Source organism: Prionailurus viverrinus, chromosome F1 (assembly GCF_022837055.1).
Source record: "Prionailurus viverrinus isolate Anna chromosome F1, UM_Priviv_1.0, whole genome shotgun sequence".
NCBI lineage: Eukaryota > Metazoa > Chordata > Mammalia > Carnivora > Felidae > Prionailurus > Prionailurus viverrinus.
The window spans coordinates 373,778-389,631 of NC_062577.1; the positions used below are offsets into that span (position 1 = coordinate 373,778).

Consider the following 15,854-nt stretch of genomic DNA (forward strand, 5'->3'; position numbering starts at 1 on the left):
AGTCAAGTCCAACAGTTCCCTGTTTTATTGCAATACATCAAATTCTGGTTAATATCGAGACCAACATAAAATATTGGCGAGGAGTCTTGTTACATTTTTGACTGTCCCACCTTCAGTATTTCTGTGCAAAAGAATCCACACCATTGTCTGGTAGCAGAGAATCTCTTAGAAACTTCCCTAAAACATTGAGGGCATGAAACCAAAGAAAATCAAGAGTGATCAGAGGCCAACGCAACAGCCTTTTTCCTTCCATACACACATTTGTCCGCATTATATTCTGAACAAAAAAATGATTACACCTAGGCCATGCAAAACTGTACAATATTACAATGAGAAAAAAAACCCTAAAAAATTTATAAAATAAATGATATTACACTATCAAATGAAAAGGCAGATTTTGTTTTCATGAAATCTCAAGGTCTGTTTTCGTCAATTGGCCCCATGAGCGACAGGGTTGCTCGTGTGTGGCAGTCGTCCTGGGGAGGAGGGCTGGCTCGGCCCACTGGCCCCAGCTGATGGCTGACACCTCCTGCCGAACCGGCCCTCTTCCCCGGCGGGACCCTGCAGAGATCTGGACTCAAGCGATCGTTCGAGTCCCAGCAAGGGAAGGGGCTTCAGGGGGAGCTCGATGAACCACCGTGCAGCTTGCCTGCTGGGTCAGGGGCCCGGCCAGGGCCGCTGGGGGCGGAGGCGCCCGGCCTGTGCCCTGTCTGGCCGCTGAGCGCGCCCCTCCGTCCAGACACGGGTGGGGAGTTTCCAGGGCCCCACCCGGCCAGGGGGCCACGGTGTCTGTGACCAGAACGGCCCTGCTGTGCCCGGGGGCGGGTGTTCAGGACACCGGCCGGCGCCTGCTCTGGCCCTTGAGTGATACCTGAGAGTCCGCGTGAAAGCAACCGGTCTCTTGCCGAAGTGCACGTGGCACTAACGACACAGATGTGACTCTAGCCACACGGAGGCCGAGCGGGGCCGAGCGCCAGCCAGGGAGTGACAGACTGTCGCCGCAAACAGGAATTTCGGATTCTCCCCAGAAGCCTGAGTACGAGGGCTTCGTGGGAAACTGGACAGGCCCTTCCGGCCCGGGCTCCTGCCCTTCAAACTGCTCCCGGGACCGAGCACGCATCGCCCACGTACGTAGGGCTGTGGGAATCTTCCGTGACCAGGTGACGAAGAGGAAGGCTTTTGTATTTGGCAAAAAGAAACAGCCATGTACGCATATAATTTTATATACCCAAAGCACGCACAATGAAATTCGTGAGAAGTCAAGGGTAGACAACGGGTGGGCCAGACAGACCTAGCACCGAATACCAACGCGGAGAGACCAGCCGCGAGCGCCTCTCCGACCCTTCCTTCCTACTGCGAAACGAGCTCCGGCCGCCCTACCGGTTCTTAAAAGGTCCCGCGGGACAAATGACTTCGGACAGCGATGCCGCTGCCGCGGTCTCTGCTGCAGATCCCTTCGAATGAACAGCACGTGTCGTTTGCCCTGGGACCCGCCCCGGTCTTTCCGGGTCATGCCGAGAAGCTTCCGACGGCAACTGGCAACGGCTCTGTCCTTTCGAGTGGGGTAAGCCCAGTGGAAGGATCATTATCTCGGGGACCCCCCCGCCCCCCATCACCCTCGGTGCTGCTCCCGCAAAGCCCTGCTGTCAGAATCTGTCACACCGGGGACCGCTCTGTAAGCCTGCTGTGGAGGAAACAAAAAGTGCTGGGGTGCAGTTCCCTGAGAGCCGGGCTGCGGGCCAAGCCTTAGGGGGCGCTCTGCTCTGTCTGCCCGCCATGACTCACTGCAGTGGGGTCCAGGCTTCGGGCAGGGGGGTACTTTGATCCTGAAAGCATCCTTTAAAAAATAAGCACCTACAGGCAACAAAAATTCACACGTGGTTGTCACAGCTATAAGCTAAAGGCTCAGCGTGGGGGTGCGGCGCGCGGGGAGGGGAAGGGCCAGGGGAAAGGGAGGACCGGGAGGAGGGGAGGAGGGGAGGCGGCTGGCCTCCTCTCCCCCAAGTGCCGGGTTCACAGCGCCACCCGGTCTAGGGCAGCAAGCAAACTCAAGGTCTGATCCTCGACATCTGGACAGCCGGGAGCACTTCACACGACCACTCTTTCCCCGAAGCAGAAAGATCTAGGAGCTCAGGACCGCGCAGTACTCGAGGCCCGCCCGCAGCCCCCCTGCCCACGCAAGCACCCTGCCGACCGCTTGACTACCAAACCCGTCATTTGTAAATCCTCTACCGAGACCCTTCTGCAACACATCTTCCCTCCCCTCCCCCCCCCCCCCCCCCCCCCCCCGCCGCCGCCACTGGGAACCTCCCTCCCTCCGGAACCTCCCGGTGCCCTCTCAGGGTAGCATCGACCTGGAAACGGTCCCGGCTCCGCCGAGAGGGGTGCGCCCTGCGGAGACGGTGCTCACACACCGCCACTCAGGTTCCCTGTTGGCTGAAGTCTAGGGAGAGGATAAATCGCGTTTCTAGCTCCCAGAGGAATTTAAGATAAAAAGTGACATTTTGAGACCCACTCTCTTTACTTCCAGGAGATATTTTTATTTCTCTCTCCCTCCGCTCACATGTGCTTAACTGGCGAACTACGTCTCAAGAAGCAGGGCTGTGCTGGGTGTGCGTTTCACTGGCTCGCGGTGGCCGGAACGGCAGGTGCTCACCTGGGCGGAACCGGAGCCTGAGCCGCGCAGGGAGGGACGCGGGCCGGGCCAGGTGGCGGCTCCCCGGCGTCCTGCCCGCGCCCGGGCCGCGCGTTTCCGTCTCCCGCCCGGTGTGGGGAAGAATATTTGGTTAAGGCTGTTCAAGTCCTTGCATCTGAGGTTTTTTATTGGTAACGACACCCTTCCTGGGGCTTCTCTGCGGAGCGCGAGCCCCCCTCCGCCCAGGGGGTAGAGTGGGAACTGGGGTAGCCCAGGAGAAAAGCACTTCTCTGAACCTTGTTAGGGACCCTCAGAAGCCGTGACGTTCCTCGCGTCCTCTCAACGGAAGGGCTCAGGACGTGACAAGACGGCATTTCTACACTCATCTGCAGAAGATACCAAACACAGTAAGAAAGGACAAGCGTGGCTGGAATCCTGCTGCCGGAAAAGGACAGGTCTTGGAAGGAGATTAGCCTTTCGACGCTGCTGCTGAAGAACCTTCCGGGGTTAGGTCTGTGCCGGGCCGCAGCCCAGAGCGGCGAGACCAAGTTCCGGAAGGTTTTCCTGAAGCCCCCGCGGGACTGCGGCCCCTGCCGGTGTGAGAGCCGGCCGGGGTTGGGAGGGGGGTGCTCTGACTCCTCAAGCCTGTGAGCGTCTACACTCAAGGCCTTCCTACCCTCTAAAGTACTGAGCTGGAAAACAGACAAGAAACAACACATTTCTTTAAATTAAATGATCTCTCTCTTATATACGTCTCCATCTTTTGTTGAATACAAGAGGCTTCTTTTTACTATGTACATTCGGTATTTAACCTCTACATTGTGTACGTATTTAAACTCTGTAATGTAGTAAAATATGCACTGCTTTAGTGAGTGCGGATTTACTGGCGGCGATCGGGTCGACATCCGCCGTGGGCGCCGGGCGGCCGCTCGGGAGGGTGCGGCTCCCCCAGGACACCAGTCCGCCTGGAGTTCTCACCGCGCCGTCCGTGGGATCCGTCTACTCAAGCTACCTTTGGGGGGGCGGGGGGCGACTATTATGGAAAGCAACTCTAAGTGTACGAAATGGAATCGATATTCATCGAAGCTGCTCAGTGGAAGTCTGCCTTTATGGTTGTTGCTGTCGGGCGAGGGGGTGTGGAGGTGTGGGCTGAGTGGGGGCGAGGGGGGCTGCAGGTGCATCGTCCGCGTTCCAGAACCCCCACCCTGCTCCTGCTGCCCGGCCCGGGCCTCCCGGGCAGGGGCTGGGGAGCGGGGGCGGGGAAGCGGAGATCGGGGCCGCGGAGGGGCTGTGGGGGGAGAGGCCGCTCCGGCGTCCACTCTGAGCGCCGAGGCCACTCACGGGTCCCAGCTCCCGCGGTCCGTGCTCTCCAGGGAGAGGCTCTTGGTCTTGCGGGGCGACGCGGGGCTGGGCGGGCTGCTCAGGTTGGAGCTGTTGGAGGCAGTGGAATGCCTCGGAGAATCCGAGTCCTGGAGGCCCGAGAAGACGGCGGTGAGAAGCGACGGCGCCGGGGGGCTTCGGCTCCCCACGGCCACCCCGCGCAAGGAACCTGGTGGGCCTGGTCTCCGTCAGTGACGAAGCCCCTTCTCAAGAGCCGTATCACGGGCACAGGACCTCTCTGCGGCCAGTCCTCTCTGTGGCCTTTCTCGCGCCAAAGCTAGCAGGACGTCCCAGCAAAACTGCAGTTTGTGGCCCCGGGGACTGGCCTGGCTCGGCCCCGCCCCACTCCCGTCCGGGGTCCCTCTCAAGTCATTATTTTTTTTTTTAAACAGGCTTTAAGCCCAGCGTGGGGCCCGGTGCGGGGCTTGAACTCGCCACCCGGAGGTCAAGACCCGAGCTGAGATCACGTGCCGGAGGCTTATCCCACTGAGCCGCCCAGGTGCCCCAAGTGCCCGGGTCTCTCGGACCCAGGATTGCCACCAGCTGCTACGCCCCGCACTCACCTCTCCGTCAAAGTCCCTGACCGGGGCGTCGCTTCCCTGGTCCATGCCTCCGGAAGACAGGGAGCCCTCCGACGGGGAGGGCATGGGCGGCCACTTGGCATTGTAGCTCCCTCCAGAGAATTCTCTCTTTAGTGCACTGCCGTTCTGTGCGGATGACCCTACGAGACATCACTCGGGTGAAACTTCATTTATGGACAAGTGTGCCGACTGGGGAGACACAGGCCACCCCTGCCCTGGGGCCACCTGGTGAGGGGGCGGTGGTCAAGGCCACGCCTCTGCACCTGTCACCTCACTGCTGGGGAATCGGCATAAAAGCAAAGGAACACAGGAGAAGCATTCTCTTCCCCGGGGAGAAAAGCCTGGACACGAGAAGGAAGGGAGTGTCTCTAAAATCTCGCTCTCCTGTGGTCTTAGAGCTGAGGCGCCTCCAGGAGGCGGGAAAGGATGATCCCCCCTGGAAAGACGGGGCGTTGTTCGTACCTAAAGTTCCCAGCGCTTCTCATTATTCTTTAGTTTTGGCGCAGAAACATGTCCGCTGGTCCAAGACGACCGTGCTGAGGTTTCTGCACTGTTGTTGGCGTAACAAATCCCAGTTTAGTTTTTCACACGAAGATTTTGGGAACAGGGTCAGAGACGACCGCGTCAAGCACGTGTACCTCACGGCCACCAAACCCAGGAGTCCTCGGTGGCAGAACAGGAACCTGCCTGCTGACGCCCGTCCTCGCGGCCCCGGTGACGACCTCCTGCAAGGGCTACTACTGCTGAGCACGCACGGAGTGACACGTCCTGGGGCTGAAGATGCCGGCGCCTGGGCCCCACCGCACACCAGATACGGCAGCGGGCGAAGCCTCTCGTGAGGGTTCCGGGACACACGCCGGCTGGGAACCACAGACTCGTCCTTCCGCCCCGGGGACGGGCGCCTGCGTCCGGACATGTGCAGTGGCGGCTCCCACAAGACACGCACCGATCGTCACTGTTTCTCCGGAGACCAGGGACGCACGCCTTACTTTTCGGACGTGGCTCTCCTGGGCCCTTCGGTCACCTCACTGGGGCCCCACGCCTGCCCCAGGGCCACAGGAAGTGCATGGCATGTTACTTTCCCGAAATGTTGTTATTCTGAAAAGAAGATCCAAAGTGCCAGAAGCTTCTGTTGCTCTGCTTATTAACTGTGTGACCTTGGAGCGCCTGGGGGCTCAGTCGGTTGAGCGTCTGACTCTTGAGTTTGGCTCAGGTCACGATGCCAGGGTCGTAGGATCGAGTCCCAACTCGGGCTCTGCACTGAGTGTGAGGTCTGCTTAAGATTCTCTCCCTCTCTGTCCCTCCCCCTGCTTGTGCGCCCATCCTCCCTCCCTCCCTCCCTCTCTCTCTCTCTCTCTCTCTCTCTCGATATAAAAAAGTTGTGTGACCTCAAAGAGTTACTTTAACTTTCTGAGTCTCGGTTTTCGTTTGCAAATAATAACTTCTCCCTCAGAGGATTTTTGTGGGAACGAGCGAGCGCTCAGGGCACGGAGACGCGGTGCAAACGGGCGCAGGCGCAGCGGGGCCCACACCCCTGTCTACCTGGCTCCTTCCTTCCGTTCTAGCGATCGGTTAGGGAGCGGAAGCAACCGATGCCCCCTCAGTGACTTACACTATTTTGAAGAACACACTTTGGGAAAGTGCTTTTCAAGGAAACGTGACACTCAGCCACTCCCGTCTGAGAACATTCAAGCAGGGCTGTTTGGGTTGACCAGCAAAAGGGGCCCGGGGACAGTCCGAGGACCGGGGTCCCGGCTGGCTGAGACCACATGCCCGGGGGGTGGGGCAGTGAGGTGTCTGTCTCGGGTGACCTCAGGAGAGTTGAGGCTCCCCAGTGACCCGGTCGCCGACAGGCCTTTCTGCGGGGGGCGGGGGGGGGGGGGGGGGCTGGGGCTGGGGTGGAGCCACGGTGGTTGACACCTCTGTGTCGTGAAGCCACCCTGAGTCTGGCTGGCTGTGGAGACGGACAGCGTGGTCCTCCATGACTTCTCATTTCTCTCTTGGCTGCCTGCCCTTCTGGAAACTTCTCCCATGAGCTGGACTCTTCTTAAAGCCAGTGAGAGGCACTCGACACGGCAGGTGCCCCCCGGGGCTTCCTGGACAAGGACCTCAAGGAGGCCACGCCCGACTGGTGCCCGTGGGCACAGAGGCCCCTCCTGCAGCGCCCCTGAGGCGGCGGCCGGCCGGGCTCCTGGCGTCTCCGCCTCACGGCTGCCGTCTCCAGCTGCCCATTCCACAGGAGCCCGGGAGCGACGGTCTCCTAAGGCCGATGGAGACACACAGGGTGGCGAGCCTGGTCGGAGCCGACGACAGAGCTCTGTTTACACGACTACGTTTATCCACGTATTTCCGGTGTGACCAGCCACGAGTCTGGCGGTGTAAATGCTCATCTATTTGTGGCTGCCGCCCCGATCTTGCCGGGAATGTGACACGTTGTACCATCGGTTCCTTTCTAAAATGTAAACGTGCTGAAAAGAATCTGGATTCCGAAAGCAGAAACAACTTCTGGTTCCCAGGGTCTGGAGAAGGATCACGGACTAAAATACCAACGTTGTGACGCCGTGTGCATGTCAAATCTTGGTAATTCACAGCCGGTTATCCGGGAAATTCACTGCCTCACCTCCATTGGTAACAAGACAGCGACGTGGTCGTCACCCTTCCACCTGGCCGGAGTTTTCACTGTGGTCAGGGCCACACATGGGCCCGTGTCTCAGGACACAGGGACAAAGGGGGGAAAGCCCCACCCGAGGGTCCCCTCCACCCCCCCCAGCTGGGTCTGAGTGCTGCAGGGGGACCAGGGCCGGCGAGTCCCCTCGGAGAGGAGGTTATAGAAAGGCTGACGCCTCCGTCTGCCTCTGTGGCCACCTGCTCTGGGTGAGGACACAGGCCCGCGTGGTGAGGGACATGGGCCTCCGGCCACTCAGGGGGCCACTGCTGCCCTGGGGCCCCGCACCGGGCCCTCGGAAAGGAGAAAACCCACGATCCTTGCTTCAATCCTCGCACGGTCAGGGCCCCAAGGCCGCAGCCACCCACGGCGGGAGCTGGAGAACGAGGGGACCTTCCGCCCGCCGCGGCGACTTCCACCCACGTAACTACCGTTCCAGCACGTGAGGCCACAGACACGTGTCCCAAGTGAAGCCGAACCCAGTGCGATCCACCTCCCCTCCGCCCTCCACCACGCCAGCCACCCGTGCTACTTCTGAGAAAGCGACAGACAAGCAGACCACTTGTGACCCAGGAACTACCGAAGGTCCCCGCGAATTTGGTGGGACATGTCATGGTCACAGGCGGTCACACGGCGCCTCTGTGCACCATGCACGTTTCCAAGGAGGCGGCGCTCAGCACCCCTGCACCTGACATGCCGCCCCGACCCCCACCGAACCCTGGGTTCCCGCGGAAGCGCCGGGAAGGACACATGGCAGCTCAGGGCAGAGAGAGGCTGACGATGAAGACAGTGCCACCTGGAAGCAGGTCACAGAGGACGGTGCCCCCGCGCCGTTCGCCGGATGCATGACGAGCGTCGGCCTGCTTCTGTGACGCTGCTCTTTGAGACAGAGCCAGGTCTCCTTTCTCATGTGTTGCCAGCCCCTCTGGAACCCGGGCACCCCTGTGGCTCTCCCCCCTCACCTCCCACAACTAAGTCCCCGAACGGTCTCCTCCTCTCCCCTGTGAGCCCCAGGCAGCGCCGAGAGCCCCCCAGGATCATGCCTGCACCCCTGCCTGTGGCCCTGCCTGCTCCCTCTGGCAGGTGGACGGATCTTCTTAAGAATGTAAACTAGGTAAAGGTCCTTGGTTTCTAATAAGACAACAACGTCCTAGCTTGCTCCGCAAGTCCCTGATCTGACCTTGCTACCTCCTGTGCTTTAGTTTTTGGGTCACTCCCCGACCCCCAACAGGTGGCCACCCTGGCCTTCTCTCAGTCAAACAGGACTCAGATGCGGCCCTACCCCTAGGGAAGGCCCGTGACCTTGGGCTCCCCCTCGTCACTCTCTGAGGGGGGTCCTGTTCACTTCCTTCGGAGCACCTGTCACCACAACTGGTACTATTATGTGTCTGCCTGTCTCCCGGATGCACTGTGGGCTCACAAAGGACCCCATGATCGTTCTCCTAACAGGTGCCCCTGTGCTAACGAGACCCACCCAGCAGGCCTGAGGCAGGGGCGCGTGCACCGTGGGAGAGGGAAGAGCAGGGGGGGGCCCGGGGCTTCCCGGGCAGCACTTACTTGCTGACAGGCCGCTGCTGGCGCTCATGGAGCGACCGGGTTCAGGGCGGGATTTGGTGATAGACGGAATACTGACCGAGCCACTGAACACGGTCCGACTCTCCTGGGGCCGAGGGTTCTGAAAACAAAACAGAAAGAAAAATTCTTCAGCTGGAGAGAAAGTGATTTTCTGCGGAGACGTCTAATTTTCACTCTAACTGTAACAAATAAATGATCTTGACCTGGGGTGACACAGAACAAGGACCCGATTCTATGATCCCTCCTGCCCACAGGAGTACTAACCCCTAATGGAAGCCGACCTCCCCCCAATCGAGGGTAAGTGCTCGTCCTTGTGCTTATGGAAACGGTTATCGGCAAATAAGAATTCTTTTTGTTGTGAGAACAGTAAGTAGAAGTTACATGGTTAGAAGTGACAGTGCGGTGCAGAATTATATGGACATTTGCAGACGCCCGAAACGGAGGTTTTGCTACGTCGGCGACTTTGATTGGCGGGACTGCACTAGCTGAATGGAGCGAGCCCACGTGGAGCCAGGTCACTCAAGGGTAGATTTTTCTCAAGTGCGTGCTTTCCCGCGTGGTAGGGGACGGGCACGTGCACATCCCCACACCCTGGCGTGCTGACAGAGCGGGGCCAGGAGTCACGGACAGCACGCCTGAAACCACTGCGGCCGGGGCGAAGTGCTCTGACTCGGGGACACCGGTTTACAAGATTCTCCATCAACTTATGGAATGATTTTGGGGTCCCAGGTATTAAAGTGGGCCAACGGGTGCTCTGAAAAGTCATACGCGGCCAGAGAGGCGGCGTGAGGGGCGGGCCATCTGAACTCGGCCGAGCACCCAGAGCCCTTGGCCGCCTCAAGGGACCCGGACGTTTGAGAACTGGAGAGGTGTCGGGGCTGACACCTGAGGGAAGGTTAACGTCAAAACCACTAACACCGGGCGCAAGTCTCAGCAATCGGGCAACACGTTGATGTGGCGTGAGGAGCTTCGAGTCACGGAGCCACACACACTGGAAGTCGGTTGGCTGGCCGGCCCCAGACTCAACCGCCGCCGTTTTGGTTCGCGTACCCAATCTGCAAAGTCCATTTAATTCTTAGTGTGTTATCTGTTCGAAGCAAACGCTTTACCTTTTTTTCTCTAAGAAAATAAAACCCAGCGGAAGCAGGGCCAGCGTTTTAACATTCGCGCACACAGAAGCAAACCTCTAGACGCCAGTGACGTGCACACGAGGCAGCAAAGGAAGGACCGAGAGGTGGGAGAATCAGTTTCAACCTTTACGTGTTTACTGCTTCTGCTAGAAACCTCAAGATACCTTGGGGCCGTCCTTTCCTACGGAACAGGCCTAGCCTGGAGTAAGTGGCAAAAATCAAGCCTGGAAAAACATACCAGGTGTGCAGTCACACCGAATGCTGAAGTCACAAAAGACTGACACACGGAAGACACGTTTTGTGAGAAAAAAAACACAATCCCACAAAAAAAGTTTATGGTTCAGTCATTTCGAGTTCACTTTCATTCTAGGACAGAGACCTGAGCTACCGGTCTTTTTTCATGTGCAAATACTCTTTGGATTAGGGAAGACTTTCACCGACAACAGTGTTTCTACTTGCGGAGGACTGACCTAAACAACGTTTCTGTCATCTTTCGTACGAAAAATTCTTGGCCGGTCAGTTTGTGCAACATTCTTCTGGAACCCACTCCCTGCGGACTGCTGACAAGCAACCTAAGGCTGATGTTTTTTAACCACAGTTCATCTTCTAGTTTGTCAAATAAGATATTTACATGACATTATAGCTTAATGACAGTGACATTTCAAACATTATAATTTAGAGTAACTGTACAATGCAAACAAAAGTACAAAAAGAAACTTGTCACCCTACGGTTTTCTATGCGAATAAAAAATGGATGTGACTGTTTCTCTGAGTCAGAGGGCACTGTGGGACAAGGGTTTGCATGACAGAACCCGAATGTCGTCTTTGTAAAATTAACTTGAGAAAACGTTACTGTGAAGTTAGCACAAGCGTGTATTTCTTTCTTTCTTTTTTTTTTAAGCGTGTATTTCTTGATGGAAGGTATGGGAAAGCCGCACTAACGGCCACCGGCTACAGAGATGCCAGGCAGCATCCAAGGGGCCGGATCCAAGGGGCCGCCAGCAGGGGGCGCACTCCTTCCAGATAGATGCTGCACGCTTTGTGTTTTTTTCTTTGATTTAGCTGTCGGATCTTGGATCCTGGTTGGAATTAAAGGTGTATCAGCATCTGAAAGCCTAGTAAGATCACGTTCTTTTTGGAATTTTTCCCGTTACTCGTTCATACTATTAGAATTTTTACTTGGGACATTTTTAAGCTTTTTCAAAACGGGGTTTATTGTAGATAGGAGGCCTGTGGCTTGGTCCTACCACAGATCTTAATTAACCTCACTAAATCGAAAGAATTTTCTCTGAATTGAACCAGATTTGGGGTAATGTGCTATAAAAAAAATTCAGAAGTTGTGGGACTCCTTGTTTAGTTTAACAGAATAAAGACCCACACGGGACTATTTCTAATGATGGCATCTGTAAAGGGACATCATGATGGGAACATCTATTAAACACAAACCCCAAAAAACCCCTCCAATACTGTTTAAAGAATAAAAGTGAAATCCTCCCCAGGCTTCATGCTTCTCCTCAAAAGAAGAAACAAAACAGAACTGGAGGAGGAGGAGGAGGAGGAGGGGGAGGGGGAGGGGGAGAGGTCTGGCAGGAGAGAAGCAGGAAGGAACATTCACAAAAGGAAGCGCCCTCCGCGGGTTACTTATCAAGCTGGGAACAGGAGGTCCGCACACGGTTAGTGGTAGTTAACACCTGACTCGGCCGTCCATACCCTCAGAGTCATAAAGCTGGGTGTACCGGGGGCAGAGCGTAGAGACGGGGAATACTCAGGGTTTATGGAATCAGGAGAGAGAAATTTTTCAGCGGAATTAACAGTCATGTGATAGATGTGCTCAAAGTTGATCGGAGAGGAGATGAGGCCGGAGTGAAGCGAGGGCGGATAAGGGAGGCCTGGCTATCAAAACAACAGGAAGAAGAAAAAAAGTAACACGGTAATGAAAATGGATTCACTGGTTCCACGTGACATTTCAGACAGCACGCATGCGGAAGGCACGACATCGACATGGCTCGCATCAGAACTGAGTCCTTAAGGAAATACTCTCAGGCCTTAGAAAGTTACATTTTGTAATCCTCCTGCCAGTTCCTGGAACGTTCACCTTGTACAATTATTCTCCTTTATTAGCGGCAGCAAGTGCACCGAAACCGGACTTTCAGAGTTCAGTTCCGTGTTTTCTTACGTGATAGAATCAAAATCTGGCAAAACCACACCATCGGTAAGGACAGAAAGAGCGAGAAATTGTTCGAGGTGAGCGAACCCACAGGCAGCCTCTCATCAGAACCGCTAGCCTGTTTTCTTTAGAGACCTAACACCATTCCCTGGAATTTACAGACTTGCACGTGTGTTTGCTTTCCCCGGTCTTGTTTCGGTGACCCTCATTAGCGGTGGTGACTCCCGGAAGCCCAAACCCGGCTCCACTTAGACACCCAAAAAGTCAGGTTCATTTTTAACAAGGGAAAAATTCCGTCCATGTCTGGGCGGGCATATTGATAAAAACATAAAATACTGTAATAGCGAAGATAGAGAAAAAGCTTTTCTAACCGAAGGCGCTAGCATATCCGGTTGAATGGCTTCTGAGGGATGTGGGGCCGGTCACTCAGCACCCGGCCACTTCCTCTGAGGCCACGTGGTCCAGGGGCCGGTGGGCGGACGGACCACTGCGGGGAGAAGGCCCCCGAACCGGGATGAACTTGCTTTGCTAAACAAAATCTGACAGATTATGGAGACTTAAAAAAGAGCTCCTCTATGAGACACTGTTTTAAATTTAGAGATGTGAGTGAACCAGCACTTTCTAAAGTTATTTCCAAAAAGGAAAAAAAAAACCAACCTATTGATGTAAATGTAATAACTACTCAATAGAGCTCTCGGGGGTCACTGAACCAGAAGAAAGGTCGTGTGCCAAAAATAAATCTTCTGGAGGTAGAATATTACTCTTGTGTTCACCGGGAGAAATCCCTGCCCTTTACTGGCGGCACCCCACGATGACGGAAGGAAATGACAAGGAGCAGTCCGTATTTCTAAGTCATCTGTGTCGCTTCTCCCCTCGGCGCGCTAGATGTGCGTAAAGGGCTCACATCCGATTCAGGAGAGAAGAGACTCCCTCCTCCTGACACTCTCTTCCACATTCAGGAGGCAAACAACCCTGTATCAGTATCAATTTTGGTACAAAGGAAACAGAACTAAGTTTCTAAAGATCTCCAATAAACTCTCTAAGCTCGTAAGTATTTCCCAGGAAAGCGGTACTGATATGAGAAGTGAAAACAGAAAAATGTCCAGGGTGCACGCTGCTCTTGGCTCGGATGGCAGGTGGCTTCGGTGCCCGAAGTTCTTACACGGTAACGGTTGATGAATTTAATTCATCTTAAGTTTTGGAAATAGTTCATTAAATACAGATAATTCCATCTCAGTGGAAAGGACATAAAACCTGAGAACATATTAAAACATCACGAGCTTTTCAACAAACATTTATGTGTATACACGGGTACACGTATCATCGTTAATTTTTTTCAGACCTGCACACTACTGCGTTCTTTCCCAGTGTCTACCCAAGACAAACCCAGGTCTGGGGGACAGTGTATTAAAACTACTGGCTGGGCGATGAAATGGACGTTTACAACAGCCCCAGCTTGTATGTCCCTGGCTAGTAAAAGAAAGTCAGGTGGAAATAAAATAAGGCTAAGACACAGGTTTCAAAAATTTGCACCAAGTTTCCGTCCTGGAAACACAAGGTGCTTACATGGCAAGAAAGGAACGGAACACACATTAAAAACTGGACCGCACTGTAGGACAAAGAGGCACCTGTGTCCGTGACAAAAAGAGCCCACGAGGCAGTCACGGGTTAACACAATCAGTGACGACAAACGCTAAAATGAAGAGGTCTGATGGGAATACGTGACCAGCACGGAAGGCCACGAGTCATGGAGTCAGGTGCGGGGAAGAATCTCCCGGAAATGCTATCGGAACTGGTTTTGCTCAGTCATTACCACCAGCCCCTATTTCGAACAAAAAAATGAAGAGAGATTTCTTTTACTTGCAGTGCTGAGGGGGTAATGGGAGATGATGCGCTGACAGAGAGTTCTTAGAGTGTTTGAAATCTGCTATTTCGATTCCGTGTGCTTATTCGGGGGGTGTGATGGCCAAGTCCTCCTGTGTAGGAAGGCCTGAAAAACTTCTAGAACATCAGCAAACTGGCTTTTCACCTGATGGAGGAAGGCTACAAAGCAGAGGAATATTTTGGGAACTTTGTGAACCCCTGAAACTCCTTCACCTTAAGGAATGCTTGATGGCACATTAAACTAGATCACCTAGCATTTTTTTCCTGTCGGTGATAAGATATTCGTGTCCCCTGTCACAGCAGAGCTGGCAACGTGGCGAGAGGACAGACTCCCTCAGAGAGAGCCTGGGTCCAGATTCACAGTCTGAACGCCACCACCAGTGATCAGAAGGGCCGTATGAAGTTTTAATAGTTTGCTCAGGTACTGTGATACCAAAATGCTAAGTATGCACAGAGCCTGGAAAATTCCTAATTCCACTAGTATCCTTAATTTCAACATAACAGGTCCAAGAATCCAATCTTCACGTGACAAACCAGTCTGCCTATGTTGTACTTTTGTATGGAAGACGGGCCAGGCAACACGTGTGTAATCGGGGAAAGGAAAGAGACTCGGTTGCCCAACCGGGCAACAGGTGTGGCCGTTAACGACCGGGCTGACGTGGTTCTGTGCAGGTGGGAAAGGCCGAATATCTGTATGGAACTGCCGAAGCTGAGCGAAACGTCAGCGTTTGGTGAGCGAGTTCTGGATCCCGGTGCAGATCCTCTCCCGACCCGGCAGTGTGCTCCATCAGCAACTGGATGCGGGGCAAGTTTACGGGGTGCGCAGCTAAGAACCGGATCTGTCTGGTTCTTCGCAGATGCCCAGACGCTGTGTTTTTCTCCCGCGTGTCGTACGCACATAGCGCTACGGGGACACGGTCTCTCATCGTCACGTTTGCGTATCCCGTGAAGCCTACATACGTATGTGGGCACGCACGCGTCCGCGTCTTCTCCCCCTCTGGCCCACTCGTAACCCCGCTCCCGTCTGCCCTCCATTTCTCTTACCATGGGCAGGTCTTTTAGGATCTGTATCCCATCTCCTGGGCCCATGTGTGCTATGTGGTTAAAATTAGTTGGGTTAGAAATTAATTTATTTCTCATTTCGGGATCTCGCAGCATCTCTCTGTAAGATAAAACACCCGTTTAGACACACTTTCTGGGCTCGATCTCGTTAACTTTAGAAAACAATGAGGCATCCTTTATTGGTTCACAAAAATAAAACTGTGAAATCAAGTTTAGCCAGGACAGAATTAACAATAAGATATACTCAACTGAAACTTAGAAGCTTTTCTTTTAAACACAAGATCTTACGCTTTTTGGTGGGAAAACAGACAGGGTTCTCTCAGTACTCAAATGCCAAAGCTCTATTTTACAGACAGTCCTGGCCATTTTCTGCAGGCCTTTTAAAATCACTGATAACACTTCAGAGATGTTTTTACCCGTAACTGGAAATGTTACCAGCCCACTGGCTGTTTACTCTCGAAGAGAACGGTTAATCTGAAGTTCTCAGGCCCACGCTCGTGTGCTACACGCAGCTAGGATCTGTTTTACGTCGAGCAAAGGCTCGCATTCTAAAAACCGCTAAAAACCGCAAGCATTTCACGCACACGGAGAAACGAGCGCAAACGCGGTGCTTCAATCCAGCGCGATCATTTTGGAGAGTGTTAATCAAAATCACACTGACAAGCAGGCTCGTCACTGTGGTGTGTGACACCACAGAGGGACGACAGATTTTCAGAGACCCCATCTTCCTTCCAAATCACTAACGCTCCGTCACCCACCAGCCCCGCGGAGGCTC

General features: G+C 54.5%; 1 protein-coding gene across 6 annotated transcripts in view; it reads right to left on the reverse strand.

Moving 5' to 3' along the window:
• Positions 1 to 7: 7 nt before the first annotated feature.
• CDC42BPA (CDC42 binding protein kinase alpha) overlaps positions 8 to 15,854 on the reverse strand; it is a 323,204-nt gene continuing 307,357 nt past the window's right edge. For 5 of the 6 annotated variants that reach the window (XM_047839754.1, XM_047839753.1, XM_047839757.1 and 2 more), the window contains 4 exons: positions 15,062 to 15,179; positions 8,819 to 8,936; positions 4,579 to 4,736; positions 8 to 4,104 (listed from right to left, as the gene is read on the reverse strand). In XM_047839754.1, coding sequence (XP_047695710.1) covers positions 3,973 to 4,104; positions 4,579 to 4,736; positions 8,819 to 8,936; positions 15,062 to 15,179 — 526 coding nt within the window. In that variant the 3' untranslated portion in view covers positions 8 to 3,972. Of the gene's footprint in view, positions 4,105 to 4,578; positions 4,737 to 8,818; positions 8,937 to 11,676; positions 11,860 to 15,061; positions 15,180 to 15,854 lie in introns of all 6 variants that reach the window. The other variant, XM_047839756.1, reaches the window with a different exon arrangement.